Source organism: Plutella xylostella, chromosome 15 (genome assembly GCF_932276165.1).
Source record: "Plutella xylostella chromosome 15, ilPluXylo3.1, whole genome shotgun sequence".
NCBI classification, from domain to species: domain Eukaryota; kingdom Metazoa; phylum Arthropoda; class Insecta; order Lepidoptera; family Plutellidae; genus Plutella; species Plutella xylostella.
Genome location: NC_063995.1, coordinates 5789958 through 5810632, shown reverse-complemented (window position 1 = coordinate 5810632; position 20675 = coordinate 5789958). Strand labels below are relative to the sequence as shown.

The 20675-nt window shown below is 37.8% G+C and overlaps 2 protein-coding genes across 5 annotated transcripts; both read left to right on the top strand.

Moving 5' to 3' along the window:
* The first annotated feature begins 969 nt into the window (after positions 1-969).
* On the top strand, positions 970-8198 carry LOC105386748 (repressed by EFG1 protein 1). Of its 2 annotated transcripts, none has more exons than XM_011557375.3 (2): positions 970-1122; positions 6981-8198. In XM_011557375.3, exons 1-2 carry the CDS (start codon positions 1084-1086, stop codon positions 8037-8039), a joined length of 1098 nt encoding a protein of 365 aa, XP_011555677.3. In that variant the 5' UTR covers positions 970-1083; the 3' UTR covers positions 8040-8198. The 2 variants fall into 2 exon arrangements, with proteins under 2 accessions (XP_011555677.3, XP_011555678.3); XM_011557376.3 differs by lacking the exon at positions 970-1122 and adding an exon at positions 4964-5124.
* Positions 8199-10088: 1890 nt separating this feature from the next.
* LOC105386747 lies at positions 10089-20285 on the top strand. 3 transcript variants are annotated; one of them, XM_048625792.1, is made up of 8 exons: positions 10090-10492; positions 10826-11590; positions 12279-12315; positions 12432-12481; positions 12724-12733; positions 12984-13118; positions 13849-13959; positions 20168-20285. In XM_048625792.1, the coding sequence occupies exons 2-8, from the start codon at positions 11559-11561 to the stop codon at positions 20186-20188; spliced, it is 396 nt and encodes a 131-aa protein (XP_048481749.1). In that variant the 5' UTR covers positions 10090-10492; positions 10826-11558; the 3' UTR covers positions 20189-20285. The 3 variants fall into 3 exon arrangements, with proteins under 3 accessions (XP_048481747.1, XP_048481749.1, XP_048481748.1); XM_048625790.1 differs by having other exon boundaries at positions 10089-10492; positions 10826-12315; XM_048625791.1 differs by lacking the exon at positions 10090-10492 and having other exon boundaries at positions 10793-12315.
* The last annotated feature ends 390 nt before the right edge of the window (positions 20286-20675 follow it).

Genomic DNA, 20675 nt, shown 5'->3' with positions numbered 1-20675 from the left:
TAGATGGAAAATATTTTGGGAGATTGCACGAATATTGGATGTTTTTTTCATCTCGCTGTGAGACGAGTCGATGCTTGCAATTACGCATACCATCGCGTTTACCACCCAGATATATCACAATATATTTTCCTTTAACTTTTTCTGCGGCAATCCAGCTTCCTCTAATTCATCCAAATATTATAAACAATAATGTGTCTTGTAGTGCGCAACTAACACGAAGCCGACGTGAATGAAAGACAATCTCTCAAAAACAATCTCTCATAATTCATTAGGATTTAAGTTAAAACTTAATTAAGCAAGACGATTGGTGATCACAACAAACGACTTTATTATATAAGCCCCATCAGATCGTATACACTAAGAAAATAAATAAAAACAGTAGCACTTGTATCAAGTCATAACAAACACGTATAAAAACTTGGCCCCGATTTTGTAGAGATGAGACAGTACTTTCTTTGAGCCACGTATTGCATTTATCAGCAACGTGATCTGATCTGGGCTAGTAGCACGGGGCGCATTTAAGACGTGACAAGAGTATTGCATCGCGCTCACTCACATCGCGCAGCCTCAAGTGCGAGCGCGACGGAGAACTTTTGTCACGTCTTAAATGCGCCCCGTACTAGCCCTTCTGAGTGAGATCATCTGACTAAGTCATTTCACGATACAATTTTATTTAGCAGTAAGTAGAGTATTATACCACTTTTGCAATACCCTGTAAAAACCTGCGGGTTGACTGGCAGAAAATGCTTTTAGCATTAAGTCCACACTTTGTACTTATATTTGTAATATTTGTACAATAAAGAGTTAAATAAATAAATAAAATAAATAAAAACCTGAGCTCAGTCCACTAGGCCCTTTGGGTGAACTTTCGCAACAGATGCTGGAAACTCCTATTTCTTATCTACGTGTAAACTCTGGCCACACAAACTTGACATTTCGTACACATTGATAAGAGAAGAGAGCACCGTATTACGCACTTTATCTAGATATGCTGCACGCGTTGCAGGCACCGCGGCTAATGTTTAAATTACAGTAGCTGAAACATTTAGAAACGCTAGTGTTGATTGTGAAAACAACGTAGGTATGAAAATACCTTGTGTCGTGCCTGGATGTCCGCTTATAGTGAGTACTAACTTCTTTCAACTTCTTACACCATACTGTTATGATATCATATTTTTATTATTATCTTACCAACACTTGTTTTTTTAGCAGTCACGTCAATATTAGGGTAAAAGATAGAGACAAACTATTTAATTTTGATTAACTTTGTTGTGCAAGACACCCTTAATGTTTTACTGTAGTTAAAAATAATAAAAATAAAAAATACAAACTCACGCCTTGTACTAATACTAATGTACTCCCTTGCGGGGTAGGCAGAGGTGCATTGCTGCAGACCCACTTTTCGCCAGACTGTAGTTAAAGTTATTGGGATAAGGGCTGGTACCTTCTACTGTATTCCTAGCTAATAAATTATTCTTAGTATAGGCGAAGTACGTGAGTAATGTGAGTATTGGCTACGGAGCTGAGATAATGAAGACACATATCATCACAGGTTATCAAATTTCGTGACTAACGTTTTTTTCTTTGTTCATTTTTTGCACACAAACAATGGAAAATGATTGTAGGTTCTACAACGATTACCTTTAGCAAGATATATTTTAGAGTTCCTACATACAGTCTTAGTCATAACTGATTTTACCTTTATTTTGAGAATAGATAACCAGAATGTCACTTATTAGTCAAATAGACAGACTTATCAAAGTTGTTTTGGCAATAAATATTTTATGATGATGTCACTTCCCAAACTTAGATAAAATATATCGGCTGTAAAAATATTACTTTCCACAATTTTATCTGGCTATTTTATCTGTAAGTACCCCCAAAAAAATACTACTTTTTAAATAATTCACTGTACCTCTCTCTCTCTATACACAAAGTCAGAAACCACAGCTAGTATTTTCGTCCAGTGAGTTAGCCGGTTGTCATTGTCATTTTAATAATCCGACAATTTGCTAAATTGACTTAATTTAATGTCACACGCAAGTGTCCGACACCAGTTTTATTGTGCTTTGGACAATGTTATTTTCTTTTTTATATTATTATGTGTCTTGAAGTGCCCAAAATAATTACGTCCCTATAGGTGTGCGTCGCGGGTATCAGCGCAAAAGTACCTCTAATAAATGTATATTAATGATTTTATACATATACCCGGACGCAGCGGTCTGCATTTCCATACAAAATACAGGCTATTGACTTTTGCACGGCGACCCCTTACAATATGCGCTATATTTATCATTAAATAATGTCGCGGCAGACAGCCTCTTCCATGCCACTAGTCTCTGTCCTCAGCCCTCCTTGTCCAGCCAATACCAGCTAAACGTCGATATCCTGTGGTTGTCATACGTATGGTACTTATCGTCAACTAACACTCAGTTAAGAAGAAGAGTATTTATGATGCAAGTAAAAAAGTAAAACAGAACAGGATTAACGACAATAAACTCACCACTGAAACAATAGCCCTAATCAATGAAAGAGAATCATACGCAAGATGTTCCCCTGAATACAATCATATTGACAGAATAGTTAAACGTAGCATCAGAAAAGACATTAGATCATATAACACCAAATTAGTTCAGATTGCAATAGAAAAACACCATTCTCTTCGTAATGCCAAAATGGGAGCCAACAGGACCAAAACTTGGATAAATTGCCTCAAAGATGAGAACGGTGTTAAACACAGCCATAGAGATAATATAACCACCATATGTACCACATTTTTCAAGAACCTTTATTCGGATGCCAATAAAAGTGAACTTCCTGACAAAGAATATACGTGCCCCGACACTATCCCACCAATAACAGGGCAGGAAGTTTACACAGCCCTTAAAAGTATGAAATACGATAAAAGCCCAGGAGAAGATGGAATCACAACCGAAGCACTGAAAGTAGGTAAAAATACTCTCATCCCTCATATAACCAACTTGTGCAACACCATACTTCAAGGCCAACTTCCTGTCAAACTATGTCACGCAAATATTATTCTTCTCCATAAAAAAGGTGATAGGTCTGATATTGGAAACTATCGTCCCATTAGTTTAATTTCCCATATTTATAAAATATTTATTAAAGTAATTGAAAACCGTATTTCTGCTAAACTTGACTCCCATCAACCACCGGAACAAGCAGGATTTCGACCTGGATTCTCTACGACCGACCATCTTCACACCCTAAATCAGATAATAGAAAAACATAGTGAGTTCAACAAACCTCTTTACCTTGGTTTTGTAGACTACAGCAAGGCCTTTGATAGCATCACCTACAACTCCATATTCACAGCATTGCAAAACCAAGACGTGGACCCTACCTACATACAAATACTGAAAAAGATTTATAACAATAGCACTGCAGATATCAAACTTCAAAATCCAGGTCCACTATTCAATATAGAGAAGGGTGTGAAGCAGGGCGACCCGCTGTTCTCGAAGCTGTTTACTGCCACACTGGAAGAAGTCTTCAAAAAGCTAGCGGTCTCGTGGGAGCGGAAGGGTATATACGTTGGTGGCAAAATGCTAACAAACCTACCTACCTATAGTCTTGTTTGCTTCGTCCGCATCAGAATTGACACAAATGCTTCAAGACCTTAGCACGGCGAGCCTTGAGGTGGGACTGAAGATGAATAGGTCTAAGACTCAAGTCATGACCAATAGCGCCAAAAGTAGGGTCGTGGTAGACGGGCAGGAAATAGGATATGTCGATGAGTATATCTACTTGGGCCAGATAGCATCCTTCGAGAACAGGCAAGACAAATAAGTCGAAAGACGCATTAACAACGCCTGGAAGAGCTTCTGGTCCATGAAAGATCTAATGAAGGGCACTCTCCCTCTCACACTCAAACGCCGACTCATCGACATGTGTATACTGTCTGTCCTAACCTACGGCGCACAGACTTGGTCTCTGACCGAACATCAGAAGTCCAAACTCAAGGTTTGCCAAAGAGCGATGGAGCGTACTATACTTGGTGTACGAAGGATAGACCGAATCCGGAACACCACGCTACGCTCCTCGACTCGTATCACTGATGTGGGCGCACAGACTGCGAAGCTGAAGTGGGCCTGGGCAGGCCACGTCTGTCGCATGCACCCGGACCGGTGGGCCAGAATTGTCACCGAGTGGGTGCCCAGTGATGGACGTCTGCGACGCGGAAGACCCAGGCGGAGATGGCGGGACGACCTCGACAGGTTTTTGCCTCAATGGCCGAAGGAAGCACATTATCGGGAACGGTGGTCAGTTTATAAGGAGGCCTTTGCCCAGCAGTGGGACACGACACAGGCTGCATAAAAAAAAATACTCAGTTAAATCTGACATCATTTAGTTAATTTTACAATGAAGACAATTATCATTCAGTATCGCGTTAAACACAATTGCAATGATTTAATTATTTATATATATTAAAGTTAAAGTGTATGTTGCAGTAACATAACGTTGGGTTCAGTCAACAAATCTTTCCCTTTTGCAATTCATACCATCGAGTCTTTAATTTTTTCCAACATTTGGGGCAATGGACTAATAACCTTTTGAGTTTATGCTATATATATAAATACTTAAGTATGCCTATAATATACATAATAATTCTTGAAGTGAAGATAAAAGAGATTCATAATAGGCCAGCGAATTAACATAGAGTACCTACATAATTATAGACTTATGATTATTATGTATGATCGGAAAGTTTTTTCGCGGTACCTCAGGTGCCCTTCAGAAGAAACCCTTTTCAAAGATGTATTGAAAATTAACGTTTAATTTCAAATAAATTACCTAAGGATAGTATACTATTATAAGTTTCACTTGGATGGTACTACTAGTGCCACTGCGGATTACTAAAATCGAAACGGACGGACTCGCGGGAGAGTGTTTCCTCTATTTGATAAACTGCGTTTATCTGAGATAAGCGACCATTAGCGCATACTACATACAGTCGCACCATACATTCGCACAATCATTTCAGTCAGGGTACGCTTGTCAAGTGGGTCATACAATTGTGTGGACAGGGCCGGGAGTTAAAGTTCATTATTTTTATTGTTGTTTGATTGGCGGCCACCTCCGGGCGAGGGAAAAAGTGCAATGGTAAAGTTTTGTTTTGTACTTCAACTGTTTTTTTTTTCCCGAGATCTTGAAATAGGGAAGCCATAAGTTGGAAGTGTATATCTGTGTTTGTGAAGACTATGAACACGTAGGCATAAGGTTCTTAATTAGTTTCGTACCTTCGAACGGTTTTTTTTTTATTTTTACTTACTTATTTTTGTTTCGGACGGCATATTATAGAAAGACTGAAGTACATACTATTTCTTTCAAGAAGTTATTTTCTTTCAGTTTCAGTTATTTTATTACCTACACTGGTTTCATTACTTAAATAGTTAGTTATGCCGTTATCGTTATGCCAAATTCCGCATTGTTTATACACTATAATGATAGACGATTGCATATATTTAAAATGAATAGTGAGAAGGTAAAGGTACTTGTATTTCGGTACATTTATTTTTATGTTATCTAGAGCCAATTCGATATTATTATACTTATCAAAAATGACGTCAATAGTAGGTACTTTAATTGAATATTACGAGTAAACAGAGACCTATATTTTTTACCAACAATACCTTTGCAAAAATCGTGATAGTATAAAATAAATTCAATTTAAAACATTAAAGTGAGTTTTTATAAAATTAGAGAGACTACGAAGTCATCCTCATATTTGGATAATCGTTAAATAGAATGTATTTTTCTCAGGCACTGTAAGTATGTTATCTCTTTTTTCATTGGTCCACTTTTTACAGGACAACCTGTTTTGCACTAAATTACATACACTTGTCCAAAATGAATAATGCACATGCAGATCTTCACACCCGAATCATTAAATCGTAAAAGCTTTAAAAAAGGCACTTGCATTTTGCACCTTGTTCGAAAGAAATAGGAGTCAATATCATGTGTCACATAATCGAAAACAACTGATCTGTCAAAGATTTCTATGCGCATTATCAATTTTGGAGCACTGTACAAGAGTGTCAAAGTTATTTAAAAAATAATTTGACTAACCTGATATATTTGTTATATTGGGTTATAAATATTGTATTTATCAGTCACGGAACTACTATAATCTATTCATAAATACCAAGCCTAATCTTCATATTCAAGGTATACCTACACAGGTAGAGAATTCAAAAATGAAACATGTACTTAATATCATTTACCGCGATATCCTACTCAATACAGAAATATGAAATAATTACTTTCTATTATTTATTAATTACGAGCAAGTACAAATAAGGAGGCCTATACCCAACAGTGGGCGATAGAAGGCTGATGATGATGATGATGATGATGACGAGCAAGAATGATATGTTTGGATGTGTACGAAAGGAGTATGACGATGCTGATGATTCCACTACACCTTGCACTGACTACATCTGTGGTGATAATTAATAAATCACTAGGACCATTGTCATATATAATTACTCATTGACAAGGACCCTTTGCTCTACTATACTAACATAAGAGAAGTACTTACTTTCCCACATATTACGAAATAATCTGATAAATCCACGATAAGAATGAATTAGTTTGTGTACATGAAGCAATCATACTCAGTTCCCCGAAGGACAAGTTATCGCTTGTAAATTAACTATATTCGCCTCGTTGTGAGTCACATTCGACTCATAGGACGCAGTTTCCTATCAGAACTCGGTAGTAACCTTTTTATCAGCCACCTTCATGGGCTTCATGGCTTTTGTACCTTTTACATAGAACAACGCTTACTCTATGACTACTTACGTTGTTTGTTTATGACGTGTTACTATGTTAGTTTATTTACAAACAAATCTACTTTGTCTTTCTATCGTATTTTTCAGTAAATTTATTTTTTCCTTATAATGACAATAATAAGCAAGTTAAATTTTGTGCATAAAACGGTTTCTATTTTGTTGCAGAACAAATTATTCAGCAGCAAGTCGAGTGAGTTCGAGAACGAAGCGCTCGACATCCACAACGAGTACCGGCGCGACCACGGCGCCCCCCCGCTCGTGCTGAGCAAGGACCTTTGCAAAATCAGCCAGAAATGGGCCGAGGAACTCGCGAGGAAAGACGCCATGGCCTACAGCCTCAACTCAGACTACGGCGAGAGCATCTACTGCGGCTGGTCGCCGGACCCCAGCACCAGGATCACGGCTCGGGACTGCGTCGACAAATGGTACAGCGAAATAAACGACTTCTCCTTTGGACAAGAACCTGAAATTCTCACTTGCGGCCATTTCACACAAATCGTCTGGAAAGACACCAAGGAACTCGGCATCGGCAGTGCCAAGAGCAAATCCGGTAAACTGTACGTAGTCGCTAATTACAATCCCCCGGGAAATTACACCGGACAGTTCGCTACAAAAGTTCTACCACCAGGCGCCTTGCAGTTCAGAACTAACAACAACGAGAGTACACCCAACAACAACCTGGCCCCGTCTCCGGCTGGCAGCAACAGGAACAGCAGGAACTTTGGAGAAATCGCAACCAATTTGGTCGGAAAGCTAAAAGTTTCAGCTGATAAAGGAGACACCTTCGAGGAAGAATGCTTGCAGGCGCACAACGCGTACAGGAAGAAGCACGGCGTCCCCCCACTAGTACTTAACAAGAAAATTTGCAAATACTCTACTGAATGGGCCAAAGTTCTAGCGAAAACAGGAAAAATGGAGCACAGAGATCAAAGCACTTACGGTGAAAACATATTCTACGCTTGGTCGTCAGATCCCAATTTTACAGTAACAGGAGCGGCGGCGGTCGACAAATGGTACAGTGAAATTAAGCTCCATACGTTTGGGAAAGAGCCCACGAGTTTAGCATCTGGTCATTTCACTCAAGTGATTTGGGAGTCCACCAAAGAGATGGGGGTCGGGGTGGCGAAGTCGTCGGACGGCAAAACATTCGTCGTAGCTAATTACTTCCCGCCGGGCAACGTCATCGGCAGTTTCGCAGCGCAAGTCCCACCGCCTAAAAAATAAAATATTTTTAATTAAAACCAAAGTTTACAGTCACAGAAAACAAGCAGAAAACATTCCAAAAATAAAGTCTGTATTAAAATTGAGACCTGTATTAAATTGTATAGTTGTTATTTTTTATTACTTAATTGAGTTGAATAAATTATTTTTACTTAAACAAAACCTTCTTCTTGTTATTCGACAGAAAATAAAGCGGGTTTAATATGGCTCCAACTTTCTCAATCACAGACTATTTTAATTAAGTAGATTGCCAGCATTGAACGCTAGTCTGTTTATTAAAAGAACTTTATTATTAAGAACTATTGTTCTGTTGGTGGTCGTAAATGTGTACCTATTATTATATTTACTGTAGGTAACTTACATTTGAGAGCAAATTTTACATTACTTACGCAGGGTTGTTGCTTTGTTTGAGCAGCTTAGCTACCAAAATTCACTGTGTGGTTTATCAATTTAATATAATAAATAAACTACTTACTTATAGCTAATCAACGAGTACTTAAGTCTTATTTATTACGATAGATTTCATATTAATTTCATATAAGAAGAGAAAATTATGAAAAAAATACAAATTAGTTCAAATAGTTCCTCAAATTTCAAAAGATAACTGCGAATAAAAGCTCCGCCAATGAAAAGGCTAAGTATGTTTCTGAGTGTGGCCTTCAATTGCCCACTTCTGCGAGGGCTTGTCGCGATGCCCGCGCCTGATAGATCACGGAACGATTTTATACGTTTATTTCATGTTGGAATGAGATGTGTTCAATATATTTTAGCGATCGGCCGGTATAATATCTCTATTTATTTAAAGATAGAAATATAAAACGTTTATTTGTTCTACCTTCTAACAACACAACACTATTGCAGATGAAGATATACAATAAAAGTATACAATACAAAAAAAATACAAAATATCTTTATTGGTAACAAAAACGTAATCAAACAAAGTTATTGGAATCACCTTTTAAGCATGCAATGCCTGTAGTAGGTGACTCCGCTCTTCTTTAGCACTAGGTACAATACATTATATGAGTTAATAAATAAAACATAGTTTTTAGATACCTACATGGCATGATAATAATTTCAGTCAGATCAGTATTTTATAAGATGTGAGTGTTGTCTTTTATCCCTCAAGTAGCGATTATCCAGACATTGTATAACAGGCCCTATAACTATAAACTATTTCAATATGAATTACAATAGTTTGTCATAAAATAGTTTTCCTAATTAAAAATGACGCTGAAGTGATTCTTGATGAGTTTTGTTTCACGGTATGCTTTTATGCGTACTCACTTATTCAGCCTTCATACAAAGTTCAAAAATGAAGTAGCTTAAGAATTAAATTACATATTGTTATTTATTTGTGGTTGCTATTAAGTTAAAATGCTGCATTTAGTATTAATACTTTGCATGGTAACTAGTAATAGTATAAATCTTAGCTAAGACACTTACGAATTATTAATGTAAATATTAAAAAAAAAGTTTTATTTCAGTTTACCTCACAATCCAGCAGTAGCAGTACCGGATTCATCAGACCGTATAGTGTAAGTATTTTTTGGGAAATTGGAAATCTTTTTAAAGATTTTTATAGGAGTTGTGATGGTGTACCGGATAAGGTCTAGGCTCTCATTCGTGAGGCCGTGGGTTCGAATCCTGTCTTGTAATATTGAGTTCTATAGTAATAAGGAATTTAAGCACAACTTAAATGGGATATTTATTTAAGCAGATACATAATAATATTAAATAAACTAATAATAGAAAACTTATACGAATGACGACCGAATGGCGTAGTTAGTGACCCTGACTACTGAGCCGATGGTCCCGGGTTCGATTCCCGGCTGGGGCAGATATTTGTTCTCGGGTCTTGTATGTGCCCGTAAAATGGCAATAGGCCCGCCCCCTATTACATTGGGACTAACATACACTCTGGCGAAAAGTGGGTGCAGCAATAAACCTCTGCCTACCCCGCAAGAGATGAGTGCGTGTTTTTTTTTTTTAGAAAACTTATATTTGACTAGATATATATATATTTACAAATGTTGGTGGCGCTCTTCTGTTGCACCCCACCCAAAGGTACCCATAATGCTGGCTGGGTTTCCTCTTTGTATCGCCAGGGATAACCTTTGGGTGAGGTACGCCAGGCAGCGTCGGTCTTGGCCGCGTTCTATCGAGCTGCGAGCGATTTGTTTAATGAACCGCTTCGCTTCCTCTTATTTTACCACGTACCTACCTACTCTTACGTTGGATGCAAACATCGTGAATGAAAGCCTGCACATCTAGATTCTTGCAAACTTATTACGTAATTACACATTTTATTTACTTATAATTTATTACAGATTATAAAAAATGACTTGTCACGAAGAAATTTAGAATATTATCTAGCAGGCCTTGGTTCAGCTACGAGAAATATAAATAATTTCATAGTTCCAAGGCTTCCAGTACTTCCAAGATATATTCGAACAGTTAGTATTCTTTGCTGATAATAAAATGAAAGCTGTAGAGACCCGAGAATTCAGAGACCCTAGACCTGTAGAGACCCTAGATCTGGTCTAGGGTTAGTTGCCGTGGTGAAAGGATAAGACAGATAGAATAGAACCTCCGTAGTAAGTGAGAATAGCGTCAGTCGCTGACGGCCCACGGACAGGGTGCTGATTTGCTGATACATGATGCTGCAGTACTCGGGGAAGCGCGAGTGAGTCTTGGCCTCCGGCACAAGAGATCGCTATTTCTGACGGTCCAGTGCAGTCTCCCGCCTGTCTTCGGCTATACACTCATGAGCAATGAAATAATTACAGGAACCTCCAACCTTGCTGCATGCCAAGGGAAACCCTGACCAGTTTAATAAAAATGCCCCGAGCAAGTTCCCCTTCGTCCAAAATGATGATTTTATGGAAGAGTACATCCGAGACGCTCTAGCGATGAACCACCGCGTTCATGGACCAAAAAAAATATACAACGTCGAAAGGAAATCGAGACTACGACCTTCGTAAGTACTTTATATTATTGGATGACCTAATGGCGAAGTGGTTGGTGACCCTGACTGCTATGCCGAAGATCCCCAGCCGGCCAGATATTTGTTTAAAGACATATATTTCGGGTTTTGGGTGTTAATATGTGTCTACATATATATATAGGTATTATTATATGTATATGTATATGTATTTGTGTAGATATACCACGCGCATATTACAGGCTCTGCCTAGTGGATGGGGTACTTTTTTAATATGAAATATAATAATAATATGATGGCCATGGTATTTTTTTATTTTCATTTGCAGCCCTAATAACAATTTGCTTCGCCAAATATACGTAAGTTATGGTTTTAATTGAGGATTGCAGCAACCATAGAAATAACAAGTGTTTTTCTGAGAATGCCGTAGAATTATTTCCGACTCACAAAAGCACTACAAATAAATTCTTCTTAGGTAATACTAACAAAATATGAATACTAAGAACCATTAGTGGGCCGGTAAATAGTAATCCCAGTTTCTTGCTTTCTAGGAAACTTTCAGAAACACAGTTCGAGATATGAACATGGCACTGTGGGCGCTGCCGCAGCCGTAAGGATTGAAACCATAAATTAAATTATAACACCCATGAATAAAAAACAATATCAACATGACAAACATACCTACTCAACCCTCATGGTACCTCACTCTAATCACTGCTGGCACCTATTTTATCTAAAGTGTAAAGTAGTTTAATTGCAAAAGGGAAAAATACGTGTCTGTTATAATTCTCAAAAATAAATTGCATACCATGGGAACTATCCTAATGTAGGTCTGTACGATGCTCCTGTTCCCATTTTAACCGCCGCCATTATATTATTGTTTCTTCATTCACGGGCGTTGTGAAAACATTACACATGACTAAAGGGGTGTAGGCAAATATGGGTGGGATAACATTACTGTATGTTTTGGTTAGCCCCATAAACTGGGGAGCTGCTGAACATTTACAAGTAGGTATTTGACTTTTCCTTACGCCGAGGGTTGCAAAGGAACGTTCAGTTAATTCTATGCTTGTCTGTTTTTTTTTGTCTAATTTAAAAAAAAACACACACAATTACCCCCTGAGTCACCCTCTTTTGGCTTTGTATAATCAGTTTGTATAATAAAATCTTCATCAAATTGTTTTCTATCAAAGGGTCCAACAAGTTTCCAAATCAATGTATCTGCTCTTGAATTTACCACCCACGCCCTTGAGGACACTAACTTTCATTAATTATATTTTCAAAAATTCCAATTTAAGATCGAAATATCTCAGAGACGGCGATGGCTATATTGATGTAAGTTAAACGCATTAATTTTATATGTAGGTATTATTATTTCATTACCCGTTCAGGCTCCATCACTAATTAGCCTGAAATGTTGAAATATTATTACTCATGTTATACCTTTGTAGGTCGAGCAAGAAAATCGAGCCTCCGAAGTAATGGATAAGACATTATATAGGTACGACTCAATCATTTATAATTATTTAATTATATTAGTAAATAATTCTTTACTTCAGAGGTACACAAGTTTAAAAAAAATATGTATTTATTTCATTAGTTCGCGAAAATTAGCTCTGTTACATACTTAATTATGTGTAAAAAAATATACTCTCAAGAGGAGGGCTTATTACGTTTTCCTCTGACGTACAGCATACAGAAATGTCGAAATAATACTAAAATACATCATTCAATTACTTTCAGTGATGAAAACGTAAGTTTTAAATGTAAAATAAGAAGAAATACTGTGTTAAATGTATAAGTATAAATATAATCTAGTAAAACCTAATACCTAAAGGCTGGATCAGGTACTGTTTCGTGTGAGTTATTTTATTAGTAGACGTAGAGTCAAAAGCTATGAAAATATTATATAATCCAGTATTTACTACCTACCTACAGGTACTAATCTCTCGAACTAAACCGTGTAGGAATCAGTGTAAATGACAAAACAATAAACATTGCAGGACTTCAGAAGGAGGAAGAGTGATGACAGTGATGACGAGGACTCCGAGTCATCCGGTTCAGGAGAAGCCAACCCGGGCAATCCCTACACCGTCACCAAGAATAGATATAAACAGAATTCCCCATGGAACTTTGAGGTAGAAACCTATAGTTTGTAAAATATAGCTTGAGCCCTATGATGTTTGATGACTTCAATGCTCATATTAATATAATATTATTTCTAGTATAGATTGTTTGCCAAATCTCAACAAGCGGAGGCTATTATTATGTTCCTATGTATAATTTGAAAAATTATCTGCGAATTCAAATAATTAGCGTCAATTCACACGTACCACCACCACACCACGTCGCAGCGACATAATGTGGTCAAGCTGTGGTTACGTGTGAATAGTGTGGCAGCGGCTTTTGCAGTTGCGTTGTGGCAGCGACAAAATGTCGATGTGGTTGTGTTGTCGCTATCGTTGCGATGTGGTAACCACGTGGTGTTATGCAGTTAATAGGGGGAAGAGGTGGCCGCGGTGCCGCCGCCGCGTGGCGGCGTTGCCGACGCGATGTGGTTGCGATGTGGTCGTATTACACAGGTGGTCGATAACAACGGCAAAATGTGGCACGTGTTAATTGAATTATTCATTTTTAATACAAAATATACGCCCGACCACACGGCGTGGTTGTGGCTGTGGTATGGTTGTGGTACGTCTGAATTGAAACTTACATAAGTATTTTATAAACTCGTTCGTATGCTTTCTAATACTTGGGACGTCTTAGCTCACAACTAGAAAAAAATTGTACCTAGTAGGACTTTTGGATTCCTCCCCGATGGAATACCATTCTGTAAAAAAGTTACTTATAAATATAAACTTCCTACAGATGACCGGCAACCATGTAAACCTGCACCCCAACGCGCCAAGCTTCTCCAAGTACAAGGACGACGGCATCGGCAACAGCGTGCATGCCAGGAAGTGGTGGTACTTCAACCAGGTACAGTGGTGGTACATAGGCACATAGACGGTCCAATGGTGTAGCAGTTAGTGACCCTGACTGCTATGCCTAAGATCCCAGGTTCGATTCCCGGCTGGGGCAGGTATTAAAATTTGTATAAAGACAGATATTCGTACTCGGGTCTTGGGTGTTGATATTTATATTTAATATGTCGGTATCTATCTATGTATTTGTGTAGATATATCAGCTGTCCGATACCCATATTACAGGCTCTGCCTAGTTTGGGGTTGGATGGCCATTTGTGAGATATCCCTACTTATTATTATTATTATATTATAAGTACTTCATTGAGTCACTAGAGGAATAGTGGTGGTACTTCAACCGGGTACATTGATGGTACAGTTAAGGGCAGAGAAACCTGACTGAAATTACTATGTCCCTCTGAGAGGGATTAGCTTTCATTGTCCTTGACTGTACTTCATTCAGTCACTAGAGGTATTGTGGTAGTACTCAATCAGGTACAAAGAGGCAAGGAAAATATGCCCTCAGAATTAAGTAAGAGATTACCTTCACTGTCCACGTACCTAGTCATTTATACTATTTTTTTTTTTTTTTTTTTTTTTTTTTTTTTTTTTTTTTTTTTTTTTTTTTTTTTAAAAAAAAGTAATTTATTATATCAATCATTTGCACTTAAATTAGGTAATTATTAATGTAAAGTAACATAATATTATCATGGTGCAATGGATTCTAATTAGGTAGTCGCTCTGACACCTAAGGTAAGATAAAATCTTGAGATTTAGGTGTCAGTGCCCTCCAGTATTTGACAAATTTGTGGATAATAGGTAGACATAGCAAGTTCAAAATAATTTACAAAATTCATTAATTCATTTTTTTTTCCTGAAATTATACATCAGAATAATTTGAGTAAAAAAAATAAAATAAAATTAAAAATAGTTTATGTTACATTAAAATTAACATTTTAAAATTACAATTAACTTTTCCTAAATAAAATCAAATTATTGTATATATTCATTTATACATATAGTTAATAATTTACTTAAGTTCTAGTTATCTAACATGCATAATGTTAGTTAAATAAGGGAGGAGGAGGTGGGGGGGGGGGGGGGGATTAAATAATAATAATAAATAAGTAGGTATATGCTTAAATTGGATTGTGTGTTTTTATTTATTTTTGGACAGCAAGTATGTTTTCCGTATCTGCATAGTTTTCTTCTAGCAACCATTTATTCAGAGTTAATTTACAATTTATTTTGTTAAGTGGGTAAATAACTACGTGTTTACTTATTCTATTATAAAGAAGTGAACTAACCACTTCAAAGCTTCGTCTAGCAAGTGCTGTATTGCTGGTAGGTAAATCGCAAATAAGGTCTTTTCTACGTTTTTTGGCCACTAAGTTGTTAAAAGAGAGAGACGAATGCTTACGGAGGATAGTTTGCAAAATAAATAGCTGTCTGACTGTGAGAACTTTGCATTCTGCATATAATAGACTGGTGGGATGGTGGATGGGTTTGCGAGTCATAACCTTCAGGACTGCTCTCTGTGCACGCTCCAGACGTAACATGGCCGTCTTATCTGCACCACCCCAAGCAGGGATACAATAGCTCAGGATCGATTGTGCAAGTGAAAGGTACACAGTCTTAAGTATTTCTGGGTTTGCAACATCTCTGAGTCTCCTAAAGATATATATGAGCTTGCGCACACGTGAAACCAAAGTGGAGATGTGCTGATGCCAATTGAGTGAGCTGTCCAGTATGACACCAAGATACTTTGTGAAAGGGACTCGGACCAAGTGAGGGCAACCACAGATTCCAGCCGGGCGGTCACACGAATGAACTGCCATGCTAAATTCGTCTGATGACGGCTGGGATGAGACCCTGTGCGCAAATGTGATGTAAGTAGACTTCGATGGGTTAAGTGTCAGGAGGTTATTCCGTAGCCACTTGCCAATCTCATCCAGTGCCGCCTCAGCTCTACTCTGAGTCTCAGGCCAGTCGTCACCATGAACGATAACTGCTGTATCATCAGCATATGTGACTATTTTGGAAAATGATAAGGGAAGATTGCAAAGGCCGTTTATATAGATGAGAAATAAGGTCGGTCCCAAGACACTTCCTTGAGGCACACCAAAGCTCAGGCATTCATCTTCGCTAATGTGTTGCTCAATTTTTACACGTTGAGAGCGATTAGAGAGATAGCTTCGGAAGATGTCAAGCGCAAGCCCTCTCACTCCAATATTTTCTAACTTGGACAGTAGGATAGGGACAGAGACAGTGTCAAAGGCTTTAGAGAGGTCGAGAAAGATCCCCACACACTTCTTGCCTGAATCAAGCTTGTTCACAATCTCATTGGTAACTGTAAGAACCGCGTCCTCAGTAGACAGCCCTCTGCGGAACCCAAATTGTCTATCGGATATTATTTTGTGTTTGTCCAAAAAGTTAACAAGTCTTGAGTTTAATAACTTTTCTAGGACCTTAGAAACCGCAGGAAGTACTGAAATAGGCCTATAGTTAGTAACACTGTCTCTGTCCCCACTCTTGTAAATTGGATGAACAAGTGCCCTCTTGAAGCATTCCGGGAAAATTCCAGTCAGTAGGCAATTATTAAAAATGTGAGTGAGCGGGGTTAATAAGGATCGGCGTGCATGTTTCAAAACGGTCGTCGAGATCCCGTCGCATCCAACAGCAGAGCTATTTCGCAGGCCCAGTATGATGCGTTCAACCTCCATTTCAGTAGCCACGACAATAGCCATAGAATCAACAACACTACTCTGAGAACATGCAGAAGAAAGGCCTGATGATTGAATTGTTCCAAGCTGTTGCACTTTTATGGCTAATTCTTTCCCTATGGTAGCGAAAAAGGTATTTACTTCATTCACTGCAGCCTTAGGATTTTTCGAAGTTTTTAATAAATCTGTTGAGGGTGATGAGGTTTTATTTAAGTATGCTATCTTTTTAATGGCATCCCATGTTGCCTTAGGATTATTTTTGGCAGCATCTAATTGTAGTCTTTGAAAATTTTGCTTTAGTTTTCTCAATAAGTTATTACAAAAGTTCCTGTAACGACAATATATCAGTCTTGCATTAGAGTCGGTTGGATTATTTTTAAAATTTTTATGTAATTTATCCCTATGTCTTATACATCTCAGGAGTCCAGGGGTAATCCAGGGTTTTAAAATACGTTTTTTTCTAGGAATTTTTACTATGACAGTATGATCTTTGACAATATCAGACACAATTTTAACCAAAGTATTTGCAGCTTCGTTAGGGTCTTTTATTCTAAATATGTGAGAGAAGTCCGCGACTTTTAAGGCAGTGATTACCGCTGCGGTATTTGTACGGGTGCCCATACTGGGTGGTTTTCTTAGATTGGACTTTGAGTCAAAGACTAGATTGATAAATACTGGGTCGTGATCAGTTATCTTAGTGTCAAGAACAAGAGTTGTATTGTCAATATAACGAGACCTAAGAGCAATGTGATCGAGACATGATCTATCGAGTCTGGTAGGCAGGTAATGCGTGGGCATCAAAGCGTGAGATGCAAGCATCTCGAGGTATTCATCACAGTATTTGTCTTTATTATTCACTGCGATATCAATATTCATATCACCGATAACTATAACATTATGAACAGTCTTTAAAGAATCCAGCACATTGTTAAGACTATCTATGAATTTGTTAACAGATCTATCAGATGCTGGGGAGCGATATACACCAACGACAGCTAAATCATTATTGTACATGAAAACCAGACAGTTTCCATCAGTTAAATCAGGTTCAACCACTGAATTAGAGGAGAGACTAGAGTGAATGTAGAAGACAACACCTTCATTTTGTGTTAGGAAATTTGATTGGAATGAACTGTAACCATCCAGATCAGGCAAGACATCAACTTTACTTAACCAGCATTCCGAGAGGACAATAATATCACATAATACTTCCATTCTGCTCAAGAACACTCTCAGTTCGTCGAAGTTAGCGTTAATGCTTCTGATATTTACATGCAAGATATTGAGTTGGTTGTTGCTAAGGCCTAAGTGTGTCTTACAGTCTTCAGCAAGGCACCTGTAGAACTTTGTATCAAAAGAGGACTCAATGTCCTCAGTAGTATCTGTAATTACGTTCATTTAATGAGAGCCTTAAATATTACAGTGACGCGGTAAAAGTTGCACAGCCAAAGCCAGACCTTATATTTAAGCGAAATTATATTGTTCAGTTTGTAGAAGAAAACATCTAAAGTACATGGAAAACACATTATCATAATAATAAATATGTTTGGTTGATGGGGTATGGACAAGTAATTATATTGATTATACATATACCAATGAGGGGAAAGGAACAGTGGATAGATAGTAACTTGGTTAGGAACTTTAAGTGAAGTGTAGCAGTAATGAAGCAAAATATACATGCAATATAAGACCCTATAGTTGCAGGATAGTCATTTAATGAGTTTTTTAAGGTCGGTTTCCGAGTTGATTTGGAACTGGGGAGATCCTTCTCGTTTACGTAGGAATATCTTTCCATGCGAGGACCAGCAGAAATTGAAGTCGTGAGCCTTTGCAAAGTCTCTAGCTAGGAAGAACAACTTTTTTGCTTTCTGTGTTAAGCTCTCTGATATAAAAACAGGTTTAATTGGACCTTCTAGACCAAGGTGCTTCGTGTTCAGTTTATCAGTGCCTTTTTTTGATTTGTTGAATGTTTTAGAGGCTTGGATCACCTTATCCTTTATTATAGCACTATTGAATTCAACAATTACAGGCTTAGTTTCAGGATTTTTGGTACTGATTCTAAAGACATCACGTATATCAGCAGTCTCTATGTTGGTGTTAAGTGAAGTACCAGCATCCTTCACCATCTTTAACAGGTCATCTTTTGTCTCCGGTTTTCTTACTGGTACATTTCTGAACTCAATACTTGTTGACTTAAACTTCCTTTCGAGATTCTCAATTTTATTCTCAAGCTGTAGCACGTAGTCCTGGTTTTCGTTTCTTTCTTTTTCTAAAGTATCAAGTTTGGTCTTAAGATCATCATACTGTTTGGACAGAAAGTTAATAGATGCGAGTATTTCCTCATTTTTCTGTTTGACCTCAGTTATGCTGTTATTAAAGTTTCCTAGGATTTTTTCAAATTTATCATCTTGTTTCATTATTATGGCTTCTTGTTTATTCTCCAATTTACTTATAAGTTCTTCCATACGTGATGTGAGCATATTTAATGCTTGTTCGCAGTCACAGTCTCTCTCCCTGGAACGTTTAGTATTTCTTTGTGCGAAGTGGGTATCAATGTTTTGTAAGTTGCTAACATCAACATTACTCCGTGAGAATACTTGATTTCCTGGAGTACCCATGTTGGAAGTTTCATCACGTGACGGTTTCGTTTTGGTAGGTGTTCTCTGGACATTTGACATTTTTATAAGTTATTTTATCTTATAAAAATTGAAAAAGAAATATGCACCACTGTGAGGATTCGAACCGACGACCTTCTGCTACTTAGGCGACGCCTCAACGCATACGCTTTATGCAATTAACATATTGATGCGAAAGTCTCGATATGTTGGCTGGCTAATAGGAGGGACGATGTAAGTGTGACGTAGTGGTCTATCGGGTTTGAGTAGCGGCCACCTCACATTCACACTGATAACGCAAGTCACTATTTCGTTTTAGCACATTAATTCTTGTAGTTCACTTATTTATATGCACTTTATGACTGAGATTATTGAGTAATCCGGTTTAGATACGTTGTATTACTGCACTTAGGTAAAATTTATGTTGAAATTAATGTTTAAACCAATTAAAAGATAAACAAATTGAGAGCGACACATAAACACGTCTACTCGGTTGCGCGGCGCGCGGGGGGGGATTATTAGTATGAACCGTTCCGTCAAGAAGCGTCCGTAGTTGAGCTAGCTTCTGTGATCGTGGCGGAAAAGCCTAAACCCTACTTTCATTGGAAAGAAACTTGTTCCCCAACAGGGGGGACGTGATTGGTTGTGATGATGCTGATGAAGAGCAATTCTGGTTTGGTCGAATTGAGTGGAGTTGCCCGCTACATCTAATTATACAGAGTGTTGCAAAAAGGGTAGGTATACTAAGCCGAAAGGGGTTTGTTCAGACTGACCCCCTGAGCCACCCCCTTTCGGCTTAGTATACCCTTTTTGCAACACCCTGTACGATATTATGCAGATCAAAAACGATGTTTGCATATTTTTACACAGTATTTTTAATTTTCAGGACGACTATCTTCCGATGTAGAGAACATCTCATCGAGGTCACCATCAAGAGTATCAAGACCATCTTACTTATGTACTCAGGCAGTTGATAAATAAATAAATATGCATTTCGTATTGTACGATGTTCGTTTTAATGTGCAATAATCCTGCTCTATAACCTATAATTCATGATTATCTATCTTAGTAAGGTGCTGCGTGCTGATGATTATTCACAGATTTATTTTGAAAACTCTATGAGTCACATACAGTCCTTTTAGAATAACTTAATTTGTATTTCAACATCCCTTTTATAGCGAAAACATACGTCAAATACCATAAATAAAATGTATTTTTGAACTCCAAGTGTTTAGAGTTGTCCTTTTGAAACTAGTCTCCTAGTCACATTTTCGTTATAAACTTATAACTTAACGATACACCCGAGTCGTCGTTGTTTTATACATAAGACTTACTTATTAAAAGTAAAACGGTGCAAGCGAGTGCCCAATGTAGTTGTATAGCTGATGCAGCAA

Coding starts and splice junctions, on each gene's coding strand:
- LOC105386748 (XM_011557375.3), top strand. CDS start 1,084: ATGAAAATACCTTGTGTCGTGCCTGGATGTCCGCTTATA. Junction 1,123..6,980: donor TGCCTGGATGTCCGCTTATA/GTGAGTACTAAC, acceptor ATTTTGTTGCAG/AACAAATTATTCAGCAGCAA.
- LOC105386747 (XM_048625790.1), top strand. CDS start 12,196: ATGTATCTGCTCTTGAATTTACCACCCACGCCCTTGAGGACACTAACT. Junction 12,316..12,431: donor ACGGCGATGGCTATATTGAT/GTAAGTTAAACG, acceptor ATACCTTTGTAG/GTCGAGCAAGAAAATCGAGC. Junction 13,960..20,167: donor AGTGGTGGTACTTCAACCAG/GTACAGTGGTGG, acceptor TTTAATTTTCAG/GACGACTATCTTCCGATGTA.